Raw genomic sequence first — 16,102 nt, forward strand, 5'->3', positions numbered from 1 at the left:
TGACCCATAAGGAAACTATTTTCTGAGACTTCTAAACTCTGAGACTCCATGTGTGATATCCCTCTCCTTTTATCTCTCCTGACACTAGTCCAGCAAAACTGTCTTCTCCCAAACAAAACTGTGCCTGACACCCAGAATTTAGTTATTTAGCATTTAAGTTAATTTGTCCCAAGATCATTTCGATTTACTCCATTTAATTTTCCACTTAGAAATCACCTTTTCCATGGCTTCTGAACACCATTTACAAAAAAGAAAAAAGAAAACTCCATTTTCACAAATCATAGAGCCCCAAGGTCACAGTTACTGCTTTCAGAAAGTAACTGCTTTTTCTCTAAAAGCAAAGATTAATTTTCACATGTTAAAACAGTTACAGTTAAGTAGTACAGACAGCTAACTGCTACACTTAAGTAGCACCCGTCTCCCTCCCTTTTTCTTAGTGGTTTGACAAGAGACAGTGTCAATAACAGCTAATGCTATCTCTGCTCCATGCACCCCTGCACATCTGCAGCCTCGAGAGCCATTCTCTCCAAGCGGCAAGTCGCAGACTGTCAGCATGGGCTTGAGGGAGTCCTTGGAAGATCCTGCTCTCCAACTTTATCATCCCAAGTGTCCAGATTACACCCTCTAGTGAAACCCTAGACCAGGAAGACCCAAACTTTGAACACTCCTCTTGTGGCTTTTTAACCCCCTTTGGGGCTTCCCAGGTGACTCCACTGATACAACACCCTACAAATCTCACACCTTGAGCTATTTTCCAGACCACCTAACCTCCCTTCAACATCCTGGTGCCCCTTCCCAAACCTAACTGTGGCAGAAAGAGGTGTCTTTTCACCAATCCCATGTCTAGGTTCCAGACTGATCACTATGCACAAATATATATCCTTTCCGAAGTTCAATTAAATTCCCAATTTGATTGTCCAACAAGTCAAGTCCTTTTGCTAGTAAAGTGACCACACAGGACAAGGACAGATAGCATCCATGGGTCTCAGCTTAGCATTTGGCTTTAGGAGGGCTTTCCAGCTGCCAGTGATGCTGCCCACACAAAGAAGGGTCTTGCCAGATCTGAGAAGTTTAATTCTTGCTATTACACTGTCCTATTATGCTTGGGAATTTACATCAACATGCAGGAAAAATTTACCAACCTATGCAGAAATGTGTACTAACATCTGGCTCTCTCGGTTCTTGAGTCAGACATGGGGCCAACAAGCCCACACCTCCAGCTGTGGGAGAAAAGAAAGATTAAAGCTAAGTATTCCTGAACAATGTTTCTGCCTCCAGATTTTCAGTGTTCAGAAAATCCCCTTACCTATGTTTTCTTGATTTTTCATACATATATTTCATATATATATAATGCATATATGTATGAATGTGTGTAAATATGTGTGATCCTGTTTTCTTATTCCAAGGTTGTAACATCTTTTCTTACCTCTCTACAACTAAGATATTCATTTATATATACATATTTGTATATGTACTTATTTATATACATATCATCTGATAAATATACATCATTGATGAGATATATATATATATATATAAAGAGTTAAAAAACATATTTTCCACCACATAGTCTCCGTTTCTTCCAATTTGCTTCTTTCTGTTTTTTTGGTTGCAACTCTGTTGTTCAGTTTATAGGATTTCCTCAATGTCCAGTAATCCTTGGATGTCTGCATACGTAAGAGCAGGGTTTTAAAAACCGATTGAAAGCTGTGAGTGAACAGTGGGGCTTGCCAACCTCGAGTTTCACTCAGGGTAGCCCAGTTGGACTTTTTAAGTGAAGGACCCTTAATTTCGGTGTCTTTAACTCTTTCCTCTCAGTCTGGTCAGATTCCCCCGCGGAGACATTCCACTTCCTGCCTGGCTGCGAGCTCAGCTGCTTCAGATTTTCAGTTTGGAAGCCTGAGTCTCAGTGGAGCCTGGGCTCCTCAGTGCAGAGGCAGACTACTACCCTTTTCAGATAATAATAAACCTTCAGTATCTTGCTAGGGATGGGGACAGGCACCTGCCCAGTTTTATAGAGAAAGGAATTTCAACAACTACTAAAACAGGCTTTCAATCCGTGCTCCTTATTTTAGTTCCCCTCTTTCACCCCCACTTCCAGAGGTAACTTGTACTGCCAATTCTAAGCCTTCTGAGGATTTTGTAGTTTAGATCAAGTTATTCCTCTGCTTCTAGTCTAAGAGTTTAGTTGTCTTGAGTTTGCTAAGTAATGTATCACTCAACCATCTGGTTCTCAACTTCCAAAATGTGCTGCTATTGTCTCCTTTCATATGCTCCCCCATTCTTGTCTGTTTATGCCTTTAAGAGGATTGTTTTGCTAGGATTCAGGAGGTAGTTAAAGCAGATCTATGTGTTTAATCCACCATCTTTACCCATGATAGTTCAAAGCAACTTACTCATAAAGGTGGCGAATGATTCAGACAGAGACAAATGAAATAGTAACCACCTTTGGGTCATAATGAACCACAAAATAAATATGAATCCACCAAATGATACTGTTGAATTAACAGTTAAAAATGAAACTAGAATATAATTATAAAAATATCACAGGAAATTACTCTTCTGATATTTTTGCCCTTTAGGAGAGAACTGTATTTAATTTTGATTTCCACATTTAGGAGACATTTATGGAAAAGCCCTGAAATAATGGAACCAAAAAGAGATTTACAAAATAGATTGTGAAGCCTATGAGTAAAAGTTATTTAACCTGAATGCTGATATGTAACAATATGACTGATTTCCCAAGGGAAATACTCATTAACTGCTCTCTGTTTCCATAATGGGGTAGCAAAATGAAATAAATTGAAGTTATAGCAAGAAAATGGATAATCAGACATTTCCATGGGCATTCGGAGAAGATTAATTTCTGTCTTTGAAATATTTACAAATTTTATCTGTGAAATAGTAGACACGGGCCAGATGACATGTGTGTGTTCCTTCCTCCTCTAAAACACGAGGTTTATCATCACATTAATATTAATGTTTATATTATAGTAAGGAGCCCGTTCTCCAAAGAAGCCAAGCTTTGGTCTCATTTGTTAGAGTGACTGCTGTGGCTTTGCCTTGGCAGATGGCAAATGTGTGTTTGGTTTATGCATGCTTATATCTGAACTCTTCAATTTCCTGCCTCATTAGAAAGCATAGCCAAAAACAGTTTAATTGACTGAAGATCCCTGAAAACAGAGGAAAAGCAATTAAGAATAAAGGCCTTTACAATTCATTTGGATGCTCTGAAACATATTATTGTAAATTATAGAGCATGAGGGTAGGGTTCAGAAGAGGTAATTACCCTTATGCTAAATGACTGTTTCTGAGTGTATCTCAAAGCCAGATAATTTACAGCTAGAAGTAGTAAAAATAATTTTCTGTTTTGCTAAAAATATTAAAAACCACCAAAGTACTTCTAAATTCAATTCATGTATTAAAGAAGAAAAATTAGTACTGTGAATATTTGTGTTTCAACATTGAAGATATTTAAAGAGACATGTTTCAAATTATGAAAAATTGTACTGAAATACATCTCTCCTTTGAAGTGCAGAACAACAAATATTATGCAAAGTTTCAAACTGTGATTATTGAATTTCATATTTATTATAAGGCCCCAAGTTCGTAATTTGATGTAATAAAGATATTATATGTACATTCAATATGATGATTTGTAAAACTAAAACTATATATTAATTACCTATTTGTTTTATCTATTAGTTACTAGAATAAGATGTATTAATATCAACCAAACATCCCAGGTAGATAGTGAGGTAGTAATACTGGAGGGCAGGTGATTTCATATCACTCCTTGGGACCAGCATCCATTAGATCCCTGTTGGCCTCCCATTCACCCTTCAGTCTACAGCCAGAGATTCTAGTCCTGTGCAGGTTGTGGCATGTTTCCATTCTGCTTGCTTTGTGACATGAGAATGTGAATGTAGGTGATTGCTTTTTGGATAATGACAGTCAATGCTTTATATCTATTGGGGCTTTTCCCTTAATAATTCTATATGAAAAAATAATTCTTTTTCTTTCTTAACCAGTATGGGCCTACACTGTTTTTAAAGGATTGTTTTAATTGAAAACTCATGGGAAAACAGATTTTCCTCAGAAGTAATTTACTCTTTATTTTAAAATTTACATAAAATAAAAGATACATATCTGTTTAAGTATGCCTTTGCAATTCAATTAAATCAACTAAACTGAGTGAAAAGACTGGAGAACGTGGAAGTAACTCTTTACAAGATCTATATGATTTGGGCTTTGTGTTTTCTAACCGATGGCTATAGTTTCTACTATGTTGTCTGTCATTTGGTCTTTACTTACAAAATAAATACTAATTTCCTCAGTAAAAAAAAACTTTTCTGGAAGATTTGTCTGCAGCAAACTCAGAGTGAAGTTTTTAAATTAAATATTCATTTCTTACGACACACATGTATCTTTGAAAAACTACGTGTAAATTATTTCAAAATAAAACCATTTAAATTGCTAAGAGATTTTTGAAGAAGTTATGCAAAAAGAAAAAGAAAAAACAATGTGGTTAACTTCTTATCATGGCAAGGATAGAGCCTCCTCAAGTTTTCTGTTTGAAATCTAGTTGTTCATATATTAGATTTTTTTAATGTGAGGTATTCCAAATATAAACAAACCAAGCAATTTTAAGAAAGACTCCAATGATAGATCATATTTATAATGGCCCTGGAATGAGTTAATGATTTTACCAAAATTAATTTTATATAGTATTAAAATATTCTATATGCTTTTTTTTTAGTTATCTATTGCTGCATAAGAAAATACCTCCAAACTTTGGTGGCTTAAAACATTTATCTTACATTTCACATTATAAACATTTATTATCTCACATTTTTATGGGTCAGGGAATTGAAGTGTTGCTTAATTGTATGGATCTGGTTAGGATCTCTCATGAAATTGCAGTCAGTATGTCATTCAGAGCTACAGTCATTTGAAGGCTTGACTAGGGCTGGATGATCTGCTTCCAAGTTCATGCACGTGGCCACTGGCAAGTAGCATCAGTTCTTCCCCACGTGGGCCTCTCCACAGGACTTCTTGGGTGCTCTCACTCCATGTCAGCTGCCTTCCTGCAATGAGTGATGTAAGACAGAAAGCAACTAGGAAGCCACAATGTCTTTTATGACCTCATCTCTCTAGTTGCCCACTGTTAATTCGGCCTATTTCTTTTCACTAGAAATGAAAAGTCATTCAAAAATAGGAGAATTAAACTCCAACTTTGGAAGACAGTGTCAAAGAATTCGTGAATATATTTTAAATCACCACACATACGTTCACAACCTTGCTGGAAAGTGCCTTAAAGTTATTATGAAATCATTTTTTAATGTGAACCTAAACTCTCTCCACATGCCATTACCACAGGTTAGATTCCATGCTAGTGTTCTGTCCACTAGATGGTTACATCTCAGAAGCACTGAAAATTCTCAGACTTTCTGAGTGACACGGCTGGTCTGCATCCATACACAAACAACTTTGTGCAATTGATTTTATTTGTGTAATCAAAAAACTCAGCAGTCAGACCAGTTGGTAAATTAGATGTGCTTAAATTAAAAATTAAATCTTTTTATTTGATTTCATGTATTTTGAAATTTTTTGACATAAAATATTCTGTTCCATGATATATTATTTTTTCTTCTATACATGAAGAGAGGATGGCTGTATTCCTATCCCAGCTTAAGCTGCCAGCAGCAATGTTGGCTGCCCAAGCTCATGGGAGGCCTGGGCCACCAGGAAAGGATGGGTTGCCTGGGCCACCAGGAGACCCTGGACCCCAAGGTAAGTCTTCAGATGTAATATTGGCTTATTGATTTTTAACCTTCTGTATTTATAACATGTTAGTCACAGTTAAGGAAAAAAGTATGTATGTATATATGTACTTTATATATTATATATATACATATATGTAATATATAAAATCGTTTCATATGTAATCTCTTTATAATATTTGACATTCTAGAAGTAGATGTTTAACTATTACTACTTCAGATTTAAAACCAAATGAGAGTTACCTGGTATTCTAAATGTATTGTAATAATAATATTTGTTATAACAATAACAGCAATAATGTGTGCTTATATATCATTATTATCTAGGAATCTTAGAATTTTTTAGGCCTCCCCTTTTGGTGTAAGTTAAACAAGTCTCCATCATCTTAGTATCTTAAATAAACTGGGGAAAGAGTTTTAGGAGACTCAACTACAAATAGTTATTTGGTTCTAAAATATATTTTTAAAAAATTTTAGAATCTTTCTGCTTTGAATAGAGCTTGTGGATGGTAACTTGAATGTTAAAGAATTTTTCGCATGATTTCTAAAGTTCTTAAAACCCAACTTATATTGGCAAAAAATTTTGTTCCACTTACGACAACTTGACAAGAGACATTATCTTAAGTATAGCTTAACTAAATTAATCTGACAAGGCCATTTTCTAGAAATACGATTAGCAATCCAGCAAAGTGGCCAAATAGGCCCAGGCTTAGAAGAGTCAACAATTCTGAAAGGGAAATATTAAATTCAGTGAGTATATATCATGAAAGATAAGACCAGGAAAACTGCTTCTTATTGTTAACAATGAAGGATCTCAGGTTCCTTCCTTGAAATAATCAAAAGCAACTTGTATAAAGAAAAGAGGAAATTAACACTAAAATAAGAATGCAGTCCAAAATAATATATACACAAAGACGTGTTTTTCTGTCACCAGTTTCCTTCCTGCTGCTATTCTGTAATATTGAGCCTTGTTTTCTGAAGTGTCCCAAAGTGATTGATATGCCCTTCCTCTTCTGAAGGAGCAACACCTGTTCAGTTCCCAGCAGCAGTGCCTGTTAGTATCCTAATATAACCTTGTAACCTATAACCATGATTGCCAAGCCTTTGTGTTTAATTAGCACAATATAAAACAGGAACAGTTAAAATCTCTCTAGTTTTTTTAAAACCATACATATATTCCACCATTATCTTTAGATTATAGTGAAGAGAAAATAGGATGAGGAGCAGCCCTCTGGTATACACTATTGTGTAGAGGGGGCTAATTATTGTCTTTTGCTAGTTGGGTCTGTTCTGAAGTCAGAGTATATGAGACTGGCATGCAGATCTCGAAAGCTCATCTGAAAATGTGTAATGCCACAAGTCACATGAAGAATAAGCAGCGTTAACACCAATACGAAGAAAACTTTGGATAGATCCTTCAAACAGTGGTAGTTTGAGAGGACAATAACAATGGAAAATTGAGATGATCAAGGAAAACAGCTCTGGAACTGGAGTCTCCTGTTCCACTCAAACACCTGGCTTCAGACACCTCACAGGTGCTGTGAAGGCCCATCTGGAAGGCTGTCAGTCAGAGGCAATTCTAAACCCAGAGTATCAGTGAAACTTTTGGAAACAAGCCCTCTGTTCACCACTCCACTTGCCCTTCCTTTTGCAAAGGATTTCTATGGATTTCATCTGCTGTTGTGCCTCAAAGATTTAGACTACTTCTACCCCTGATAGGGCATCTGGATGCAATTCTTGAATTTGGAAGATATCCCCACATGATTTCCAGTTTCTTTGCAAACAAAGGTTTACTAAAATTATCAAAACTTTTGTCTCCCCATTGGGTTTCTGACAACAGATATATCTTGACTACAACTTAGTAGATGTCTCCTTAACCTTTCCATAATACTTCCTTTTCAGTATTTGTTAGATTTGCCTAAAATTTAGCAAAAAAAAAAATAAAACTTGCAAAACATAGAATTCATTTTTAGGGAATATTTGTTTCTTAAAAATATTTGTTTTTAAGGAATGTAAGTACAGTAGGCATGCTGTACTGATAATCCTGTTTAAAGGCACAGAAATCTCACTGAAAACAAAAAGAATAAGAGGCTGCTGTTTAATTTTTGATGCCTCTACAGAAGTGCACAAGAAATTGAAGGGTTTTTCTCTAGTAGATAAATAGGTGTGACGCGCTCAGAAGATGAAGTTATACATGTAACTTACAAGCTTTGCTCTGCTCGATTTAAGTGTTTTTTTTTTTTTTTTCAAAAAGGAAAGAAAAAAATGCATTTAAAATCACCAGTGACCATGCAAACCTCAGGTGCTATTGTCTGAATTAGTCCTCTTAATGACACAGCATGATTGAGTTTAAAAAAGGGTTGAAGTCAGAAACGCAACATAGGTTGGGAAGAAAAGATGGCTTCTGAATATGACACAGTGTGTTCTGCCACTCATCCATCCTGTCTGATGGTGGCTCCTCCGAAATTTCTAGAAGACACATTTTGTTTTGTTTTGTTTTCAGTGATTGTCAGGGAAGAAATCCATTTGGTTCCAAAATACATTTTAAAAAAGTTTTAGAACCTTTCTGCTAATAGAGCTCGTGGATGGTAACTTTTGAACTTTAAATAATTTTTCATGTGTCGTCTAAAGTTTTTGAAACCAAACGTTGCTTATATTGGCAAAAAACTTTGTTCCACTTATGACAACTTGGCAATATTTATTATCTTAAATATAGCTTAACTAAATTCATCTGAAATTTAAAATTAAAATTAAGTGGTTGGTTTGAAATATGCACTATGGAGGCATGAGCAAGGACTTCATGTCTAAAATACCAAAAGCAATGGCAACAAAAGCCAAAATTGACAAATGGGATCTAATTAAACTAAAGAGCTTCTGCACAGCAAAAGAAACTACCATCAGAGTGAACAGGCAACCTATAGAATGGGAGAAAATTTTTGCAATCTACTCATCTGACAAAGGGCTAATATCCAGAACCTATAAAGAACTCAATCAAATTTACAAGAAAAAAACAAACAACCTCATCAAAAAGTGGGCAAAGGATATGAACAGACACTTCTTAAAAGAAGACATTCATACAGCCAACAGACACATGAAAAAATGCTCATCACCACTCACCATCAGAGAAATGCAAATCAAAACCACAATGAGATACCATCTCACACCAGTTAGAATGGCAATCATTAAAAAATCAGGAAGCAACAGGTGCTGGAGAGGATGTGGAGAAATAGGAACACTTTTACACTGTTGGTGGGACTAGTTCAACCATTGTAGAAAACAGTGTGGCGATTCCTCAAGGATCTAGAACTAGAAATACCATTTGACTCAGCCATCCCATTACTGGGGATATACCCAAAGGATTATAAGTCATGCTGCTATAAAGACACATGCACATTTATGTTTATTGCGGCACTATTCACAATAGCAAAGACTTGGAATCAACCCAAATGTCCATCCGTGACAGACTGGATTAAGAAAATGTGGCACATATACACCATGGAATACTATGTAGCCATAAAAAAGGATGAGTTCATGTCCTTTGTAGGGACATGGATGAAGCTGGAAACCATCATTCTCAGCAAACTATCACAAGAACAGAAAACCAAATACCACATGTTCTCACTCATAGGTGGGAATTGAACAATGAGATCGCTTGGACACAGGAAGGGGATCATCACACACCGGGGCCTATTGTGGGGAGGGGTAGGAGGGAGGGATAGCATTAGGAGATATACCTAATATAAATGACGAGTTAATGGGTGCAGCACACCAACAAGGCACATGTATACATATGTAACAAACTTGCACGTTGTGCACATGCACCCTAGAACTTAAAGTATAATAAAAAAAAAAAAGAAAAAAATATGCACTATGGAATTAGTCCTTTATTATCTTATCTTTAGGAAAGAACAAAAGTATAAAGGGGTTTTGTAAAGTTTCCTGTGTTTATTCTGAGAAGCAGGAGACGTATAGACAGCAGTGAGAAAATCAACATGAGACTGTGAGAGGTACACAATTCATGCTGAAAAAAGGAAGAGCCGCTCCTACCGAGATTCTGATGATGAAAGCTTGAGGATCCACCTTCAGCACCCTGACCTTCTTAAAGTGAAGAGAAAAACCATTCAGATTCTGAGTTGCACCACCTCATTTGCCATTTTTCTAAGTTTCCAAAGGGGTGGTTGTTGATATCTTTTTTAAATTGAAAACACTTCCAAACAGCTTTTAGATTTTAGCCATCCCATGGGGTTCTGAGTATTGGCTTCCTGTTGCCTTGAGAGGACTTTCCTTGGTGTTCATTCCCACCTGGGGCTTGCAGCACAAGGCCTCATGGCTGGTTCTCCTGGTTATGAACTAAAATGTGCTACATCAGAATAAAAGAGACCCCAAGGAGCATGATTCAGCTGAGTTCCCCTATATAAACAGGAGAGGCGAATTTTCCTAACAGACCTTATTCTTTCAAGTGAGTTTTATGAGAAAAGACTTCACTTAAATTTTTCTCAAACACAGCTGATTCTCCATCACCTATTCCATTCAAGGAATAGATACCACACCTAAAGCCCTACTCATTTCAGAAGGAACCTCACATGTGGGGTCAATGGGAAAAAACACCTACATCCATTCCCTGCACCCTGCATCAGTTCCAAAAGGACAGTAGTGGGAGTAGTTGTTCTTACTTGTGCACTTTTAAAGTAATTTATCATACATACTGTTTATAGGAAGCACTTGTGATGTATAGATTCGACCTTTCAAATGTATTAGCATTAGGGGCCTTTGGATATGGGAGGACATGTGAGTGTGTGTCAGAATGACTGAAGGGCACGGCTATCAATTGGTGGACCAGAACCAGTGAGGCTAAACAACTTGTAAGGCACGAGGCAACCCCTAACCCCACCCCCACCATGCCCACCGTAAACAACTATCCCTCCTAAAATGCCAGTTGCATCCATTTTCTGGCCTTTTTCCGGTGTGTATACAGGTGCACAGATTTACAACTTTAGAAGTAAATCTCTGGAGTCAAAACTGAAATCTTCCTACTAGAAATAAACAGTCTACCACCTGAAAAACTACACCAAGCACCAGGTTTCATCAATGACTAGTACCTCTAGATGCTTTCAATTAGGACACTGCTGGTGTTTTATTTGTTTTCCTACATGAGCTACAGTTGTATCAAGCTGTCCTCCTGTAGACTTTTTTTTTTTTTTTGAGTCAGAGTTTCACTCTTGTTGCCCAGGCTGGAGTGCAATGGCCATAATCTCGGCTCACTGCAACCTCCGCCTCCTGGGTTCAAGCAATTCTGCCTCAGCCTCCCAAGTAGCTGGGATTACAGGTGCCCGCCACTACGCCCAGCTAATTTTTGTATTTTTAGTAGAGATGGGGGTTTCACCATGTTGGCCAGGCTGGTCTTGAACTCCTGACCTCAGGTGATCCGCCCACCTCGGCCTCCCAAAGTGCTGGGATTACAAGTGTGAGCCACTGTGCCTGGCCCATCTGTAGACTTATTGTCTATGGAAATACGTGTCTCTTTGCAGACAGACCTGCCTCTTCCAAATTTAAAGACAGGCCCACGCTGAAGAGATGAAAACCTTAATTCTATAAATGGGGAAAGCTGTTATTGACCTTGTTAGCATTCCTACCAGGAGTTTGTTATGAAGTAATTAAAAAAAAAAAAAAAAAAGACCCTATGGCTTTATGGCAGCCTTCATAATGAATGAGCTTGGGACCTTAATAGGAAATTCAAGAGTAGAAAGTTCTTCTGTACTTGTGCAATTCAGTCACTTTATCTATTAATAGTAGGTAATTATTAACCTAATGAACTGAGAAATTTGTACAAAGAAATTGTTACATTTGACCGGAGAAGGGTAAATGTTACCTTATACAAATACACAAATTACAGTTTCTTAATTTGTAATACCACATGAACTGAAATGCATGTGGAATAATATATTTCTGCATTATACTGCAAATCTGAGAGCTACATTTAAATGAAATAGGTAAGTTTTAGCAAATATATTCTCCATTTGGAATTGTGTTACAGTCTTGCTAATCCTCTTACTAATCAAAAGTTCATGTATCTTAAATTATTATTCTTTATTCCTAATATTTTTAACCTGTAATCTTAAGTACTTACTGAGATAACCATGGGTCAGCTTTATAACTTTTCTGTAGTAGTGGGACCTGAGTTAAACTATCAAATATACCTCAGGTAATAAATATTATTTTACTCCAGAAATGTTTAAGTAATGGATTTGGGAGAGTGCTTTCAAATGACCCTCAGTATACACATTTCTTCCTGCTGTTCACATATGTTAAATGAAGGTCACTTATATCAGAGAAATCCTGGAAACATTTTAAATTTGAATATAGATCAACTAAGGCTGTAATGTCACATATCAAAGCCACTGTTCTCTCTAGGGTCTAGGATTGTATTGAATATCTTTAACACAATTTTCAAATATAAATATGTGAAGGTTTCCTGCTGGTGGGTGTATTTCTGCTATATACTTCAAAATATTTTTAACATATATTTTTTTTTCCACTAGTTTCACGTTTATGATCAGGTCATACATAAAAAGCAAATAAATACGTGTGTGGTGATTCCATTGCCAATGTTGTTCAGATAATAATGTGTACATTGTATGGCCTAGTCAAAGTGAAAATGATAATCCTAAAAACTGCTATCTAATTCTCAACAATAATGGGAAATAATTGATCATACATACTGTTCACAGGGAGCATTACATTTTCTCCTCCTGCCATGTTCTACTGTAACAGCACACCTTTATGAAAAGGCACAACTAAGTCACAGCCTACTGTTTCCTACTGAGATGCTCTCCTACTGATATCTTTGCTGTGTGTCCACATGAGTCTGCATGGCTGCTCTGTCCATTTGGGACAAGGAGTGATCTTTAAGGGGCCGTTTAAGTGTGAAAAAGTTGGAAATAGAAACTCTATTTGCCGTCACTGTGAAACTCTTACAGCATGGAACATTTCATTCAGACAAAGTATTACATGGGTGCCAATGTATAAAATGCAGATAAAAATGCTTTATGCTTTTTATAAGCAGGGATAATGACTTCTGGAGGCACAAATTTCTCTGTACTCTTGTGGCTCAGCCAATAGCAAGCATATTAAATAGTAAGAATAATTTTGTTTTAAAATATAGACAGATCTTAAACCTAATTCATTTTTGTTGAAATATCTTAAGCTGATGGAGTGCATTTGGGAGACTCTCAGTCTCCTCTTGTTTCTAGCTTTCTGAAGCTCCTTTGGAGTTATACACTGCCACATTCAAACATGGGGTGGATGTTTTTAAACGTTACTTAGAGCAGATATGTTTATAGTCGATCATTTGAACACAAACCTGACTTTTTAGATAAGTTAACCCACATACACTCATGCTCTTGCTATCATTTATTAGAGTCTTGAATTATTTGTTCCTTTCCTTTCCTTTAATTCTTGGAGTAAGGTCCATATTCCTATTATATTATCTTGTTCTCATTTTAAGCAAGACTCTTTCAGTATACTTCTTTCATTTAGCCTATACCTCGCCTTCAATCAGAATTCCTACTGAAGAGGGCTCACACAGCTTGTCATAGCTATTTGCAAGATTGATTTATTTAGGTATCATTTTCAGAGCCAAAATCTCGCTATCAAGAGTTTGACTAGTTGGGGCCGGGCGCAGTGGCTCACACCTGTAATCCCAGCATTTTGGGAGGCCAAGGCGGGCAGATCACCTGAGGTCAGGAATTCGAGAGTAGCCTAGTCAACATGGCGAAACCCTGTCTCTACTAAAACCACAAAAATATTAAGCAGGAGTGGTGGTGAGTGCCGGTAATCCCAGCCACTCAGGAGGCTGAGGCAGGAGAATCTCTTGAACCCAGGAGGTGGAGGTTGCCGTGAGCCAAGATAATAGTGCCACCGCACTCCAGCCTGGGTGACAGAGCAAGACTCTGTCTCAAAAAAAAAAAAGTTTGACTAGTTGGAACTTTTTATAGCAATTGCATGTTTTTTAAGATCCTCATTGCCCTATTATACCTAATCTATTTGATATGTAAGTTGAATATGTGGTTAATGCAAAACAGTTAGCTAATATACTATTTATGTTAAGCAAATGTATCACATAATTATCACAGACTCAGAAAATGGTTCTTGTGTGTGCTGTGTTGCCATAGAACCCTTTTGGTGTGTCTCTTTTTTGTATATTTCTCACTTAGGCTACCGAGGACAGAAGGGAGAAAGAGGTGAACCTGGAATTGGGCTGCCAGGGAGTCCGGGTCTTCCTGGGACTTCGGGTAAGAGTGATATTATCTTCACAACACAAGCAAGCCTTTAAAAATGAGAACCATGCTTCCCCCAGGGTCCTTATATGTCGAGTGATCCATGTTGGCTAGAGGGTGGGAGAGAGGAAGGGCCATATGTGATCTGCATTGTGATGGTTTTTTTTTTTTTTAATGTCATTAGCTCTGGGTTTGCCAGGTTCACCAGGTGCCCCAGGCCCCCAAGGCCCCCCAGGACCCAGTGGAAGATGTAACCCAGAAGACTGCCTCTATCCTGTGTCTCAGGCCCATCAGCGGACAGGTGGGAAATGAACACACTTGAAGAAGACTTGGTTCCTGGTGACACCTCCTTGCCATTGGAGCTATCTTAATACCATCAAACCTTCATCATCTGTGGGTTGCTTTTTTTTTTTTTTTTTTTTTTGGAGTAAGCCAGACATTAAAAGCAACCATTTGAATCCTATTCCTATAGCAATTGCAAATCAGCATTTTTTGATTTTTCCCAAATTCATTCCATATGTTTTGCTTTACAATTGCTATGATTTTTACTCAGAGTTTTATATGAAATATGCAAGTAAATCTTATCGTTAGTTCTTCTTCAAAAGGAAATTGGATCTTGTGACTTAGTAGACTGATGATGATATCCATTTTGTAGACTCATCAACATGTGGTTGGCCTTTGATTTCTGAATTTTAAAGTTTCAGACTTTAAGTTTTCTTGGTGTTTAAATTTACTATCATTGCTAAACATTTTGTCAACTTTTTTGATATAGTGCATTGCTCCTGTTGAATGTTTTTTGACTACTTTTTATAACTTAAGAATTTTTGTACCATCTACATCTATCCTACTTATGCAGAAAAATAGGCAATAAGAACTTCATTTTACAACTTATGTTGTCAAAAAAAAAAAAAAAAGAAAGAAAAACCGCAGGAAACTGTTTTATCAGGGAGCCCAAACACCCAGCATAGCCAACTACTGAGATGATTTTGTTAATTCTGTATAATGATCTCAATTCAAAGCAATCAGCACTGGCATGAATAAGTGCTGCATGAAAAGGGAGTATCAAATTCCAGTTGTGTATGAGTTCTGCAAAGAAAGCCTAATACTCTGTGGTCCCCTCACTCAGTTTCTCATTTTGGTAAACAGAAAGCTGTTTTCCCTACAAGGTGCTTGGTGGTGAAGCCACCAAGCTGTCTTCGGTACTCTTAAAGCTTCAATGGCCTAGCAAGATCTTTGGGCCCTTGTATCCATCATCCTTATGACCTCATCACCCTTAGACTTTAAGAAGCCACCATCAGAACAAAGGATGGGATACGTAACGAATGGACTCACTTGTCCTAGAAGATGGATGTGTAGTGTCAGCAAATGCACATTAAGAAGGTGAAACCCAAAAGCTCTTAAGGAGAATTGTATTTCTCCAGAAGCTGCAGCAAGAGGTACAGCTCAACAAAGGAAAACCATAGGACCGAATATGCAACTAGTGCTCAGACCAAAGAGTTCACACCCACTCCCAAACCATGTCCTCTGAAAAGAAACAAAAATACAGTGATCATCGAATGACTAAACAGTCTTTCTGTTGATTAGCTGTACATTCATTGAGGAACTGTTGATTGGCAGGCACTGATTCTCCAGAATAACTGGGCATGAGGATGTTGCAGAAGTTGGACAGTGGGTCCCACAGATTTGAGAACATGCGGCGAGAGCCTGCCGGCCACAGCAATCAGGACTCACTCCTCTTCAAGGAGCAGTGCAGATTTCAATTTGGCTAAAACAGGATGGGATGATTGCTTTTGTCTGTTAACTGCAAAATGAGTTTAGAAAGGCTAGCCCACTGAAGTTGGAAAAAGCTGTGAACAGAGTTGTGTCTGAGGAACATGCCTAATTTAAGGCAGGGTTTGTTCCAATGCATCCGTGATTTGAACCGGTTTTTCATTATAGATTAATGAACTGCTGGTCAGGTACTGTCTACAATGGCTGTGCATACCTACAACATTTTAGGTATTTCATATTGAATTATACTGTATATTTCAATTCCAAGTTTAT

At 37.3% G+C, this 16,102-nt stretch overlaps 1 protein-coding gene across 1 annotated transcript in view; it reads left to right on the top strand.

Annotated features, from left to right (window-relative positions):
• Window positions 1-16,102, top strand: part of COL19A1 (collagen type XIX alpha 1 chain) — a 330,132-nt gene extending 314,030 nt beyond the window's left edge. The window contains exons 49-51 of the mRNA XM_033217563.1: window positions 5,665-5,793; window positions 13,997-14,074; window positions 14,244-16,102. Coding sequence (XP_033073454.1) covers window positions 5,665-5,793; window positions 13,997-14,074; window positions 14,244-14,371 — 335 coding nt within the window. The 3' untranslated portion in view covers window positions 14,372-16,102. The remainder of the gene's footprint in view (window positions 1-5,664; window positions 5,794-13,996; window positions 14,075-14,243) is intronic.

Source organism: Trachypithecus francoisi, unplaced genomic scaffold (genome assembly GCF_009764315.1).
Source record: "Trachypithecus francoisi isolate TF-2019V2 unplaced genomic scaffold, Tfra_2.0 Lachesis_group10, whole genome shotgun sequence".
In the NCBI taxonomy this organism is placed as follows: Eukaryota; Metazoa; Chordata; class Mammalia; order Primates; family Cercopithecidae; genus Trachypithecus; species Trachypithecus francoisi.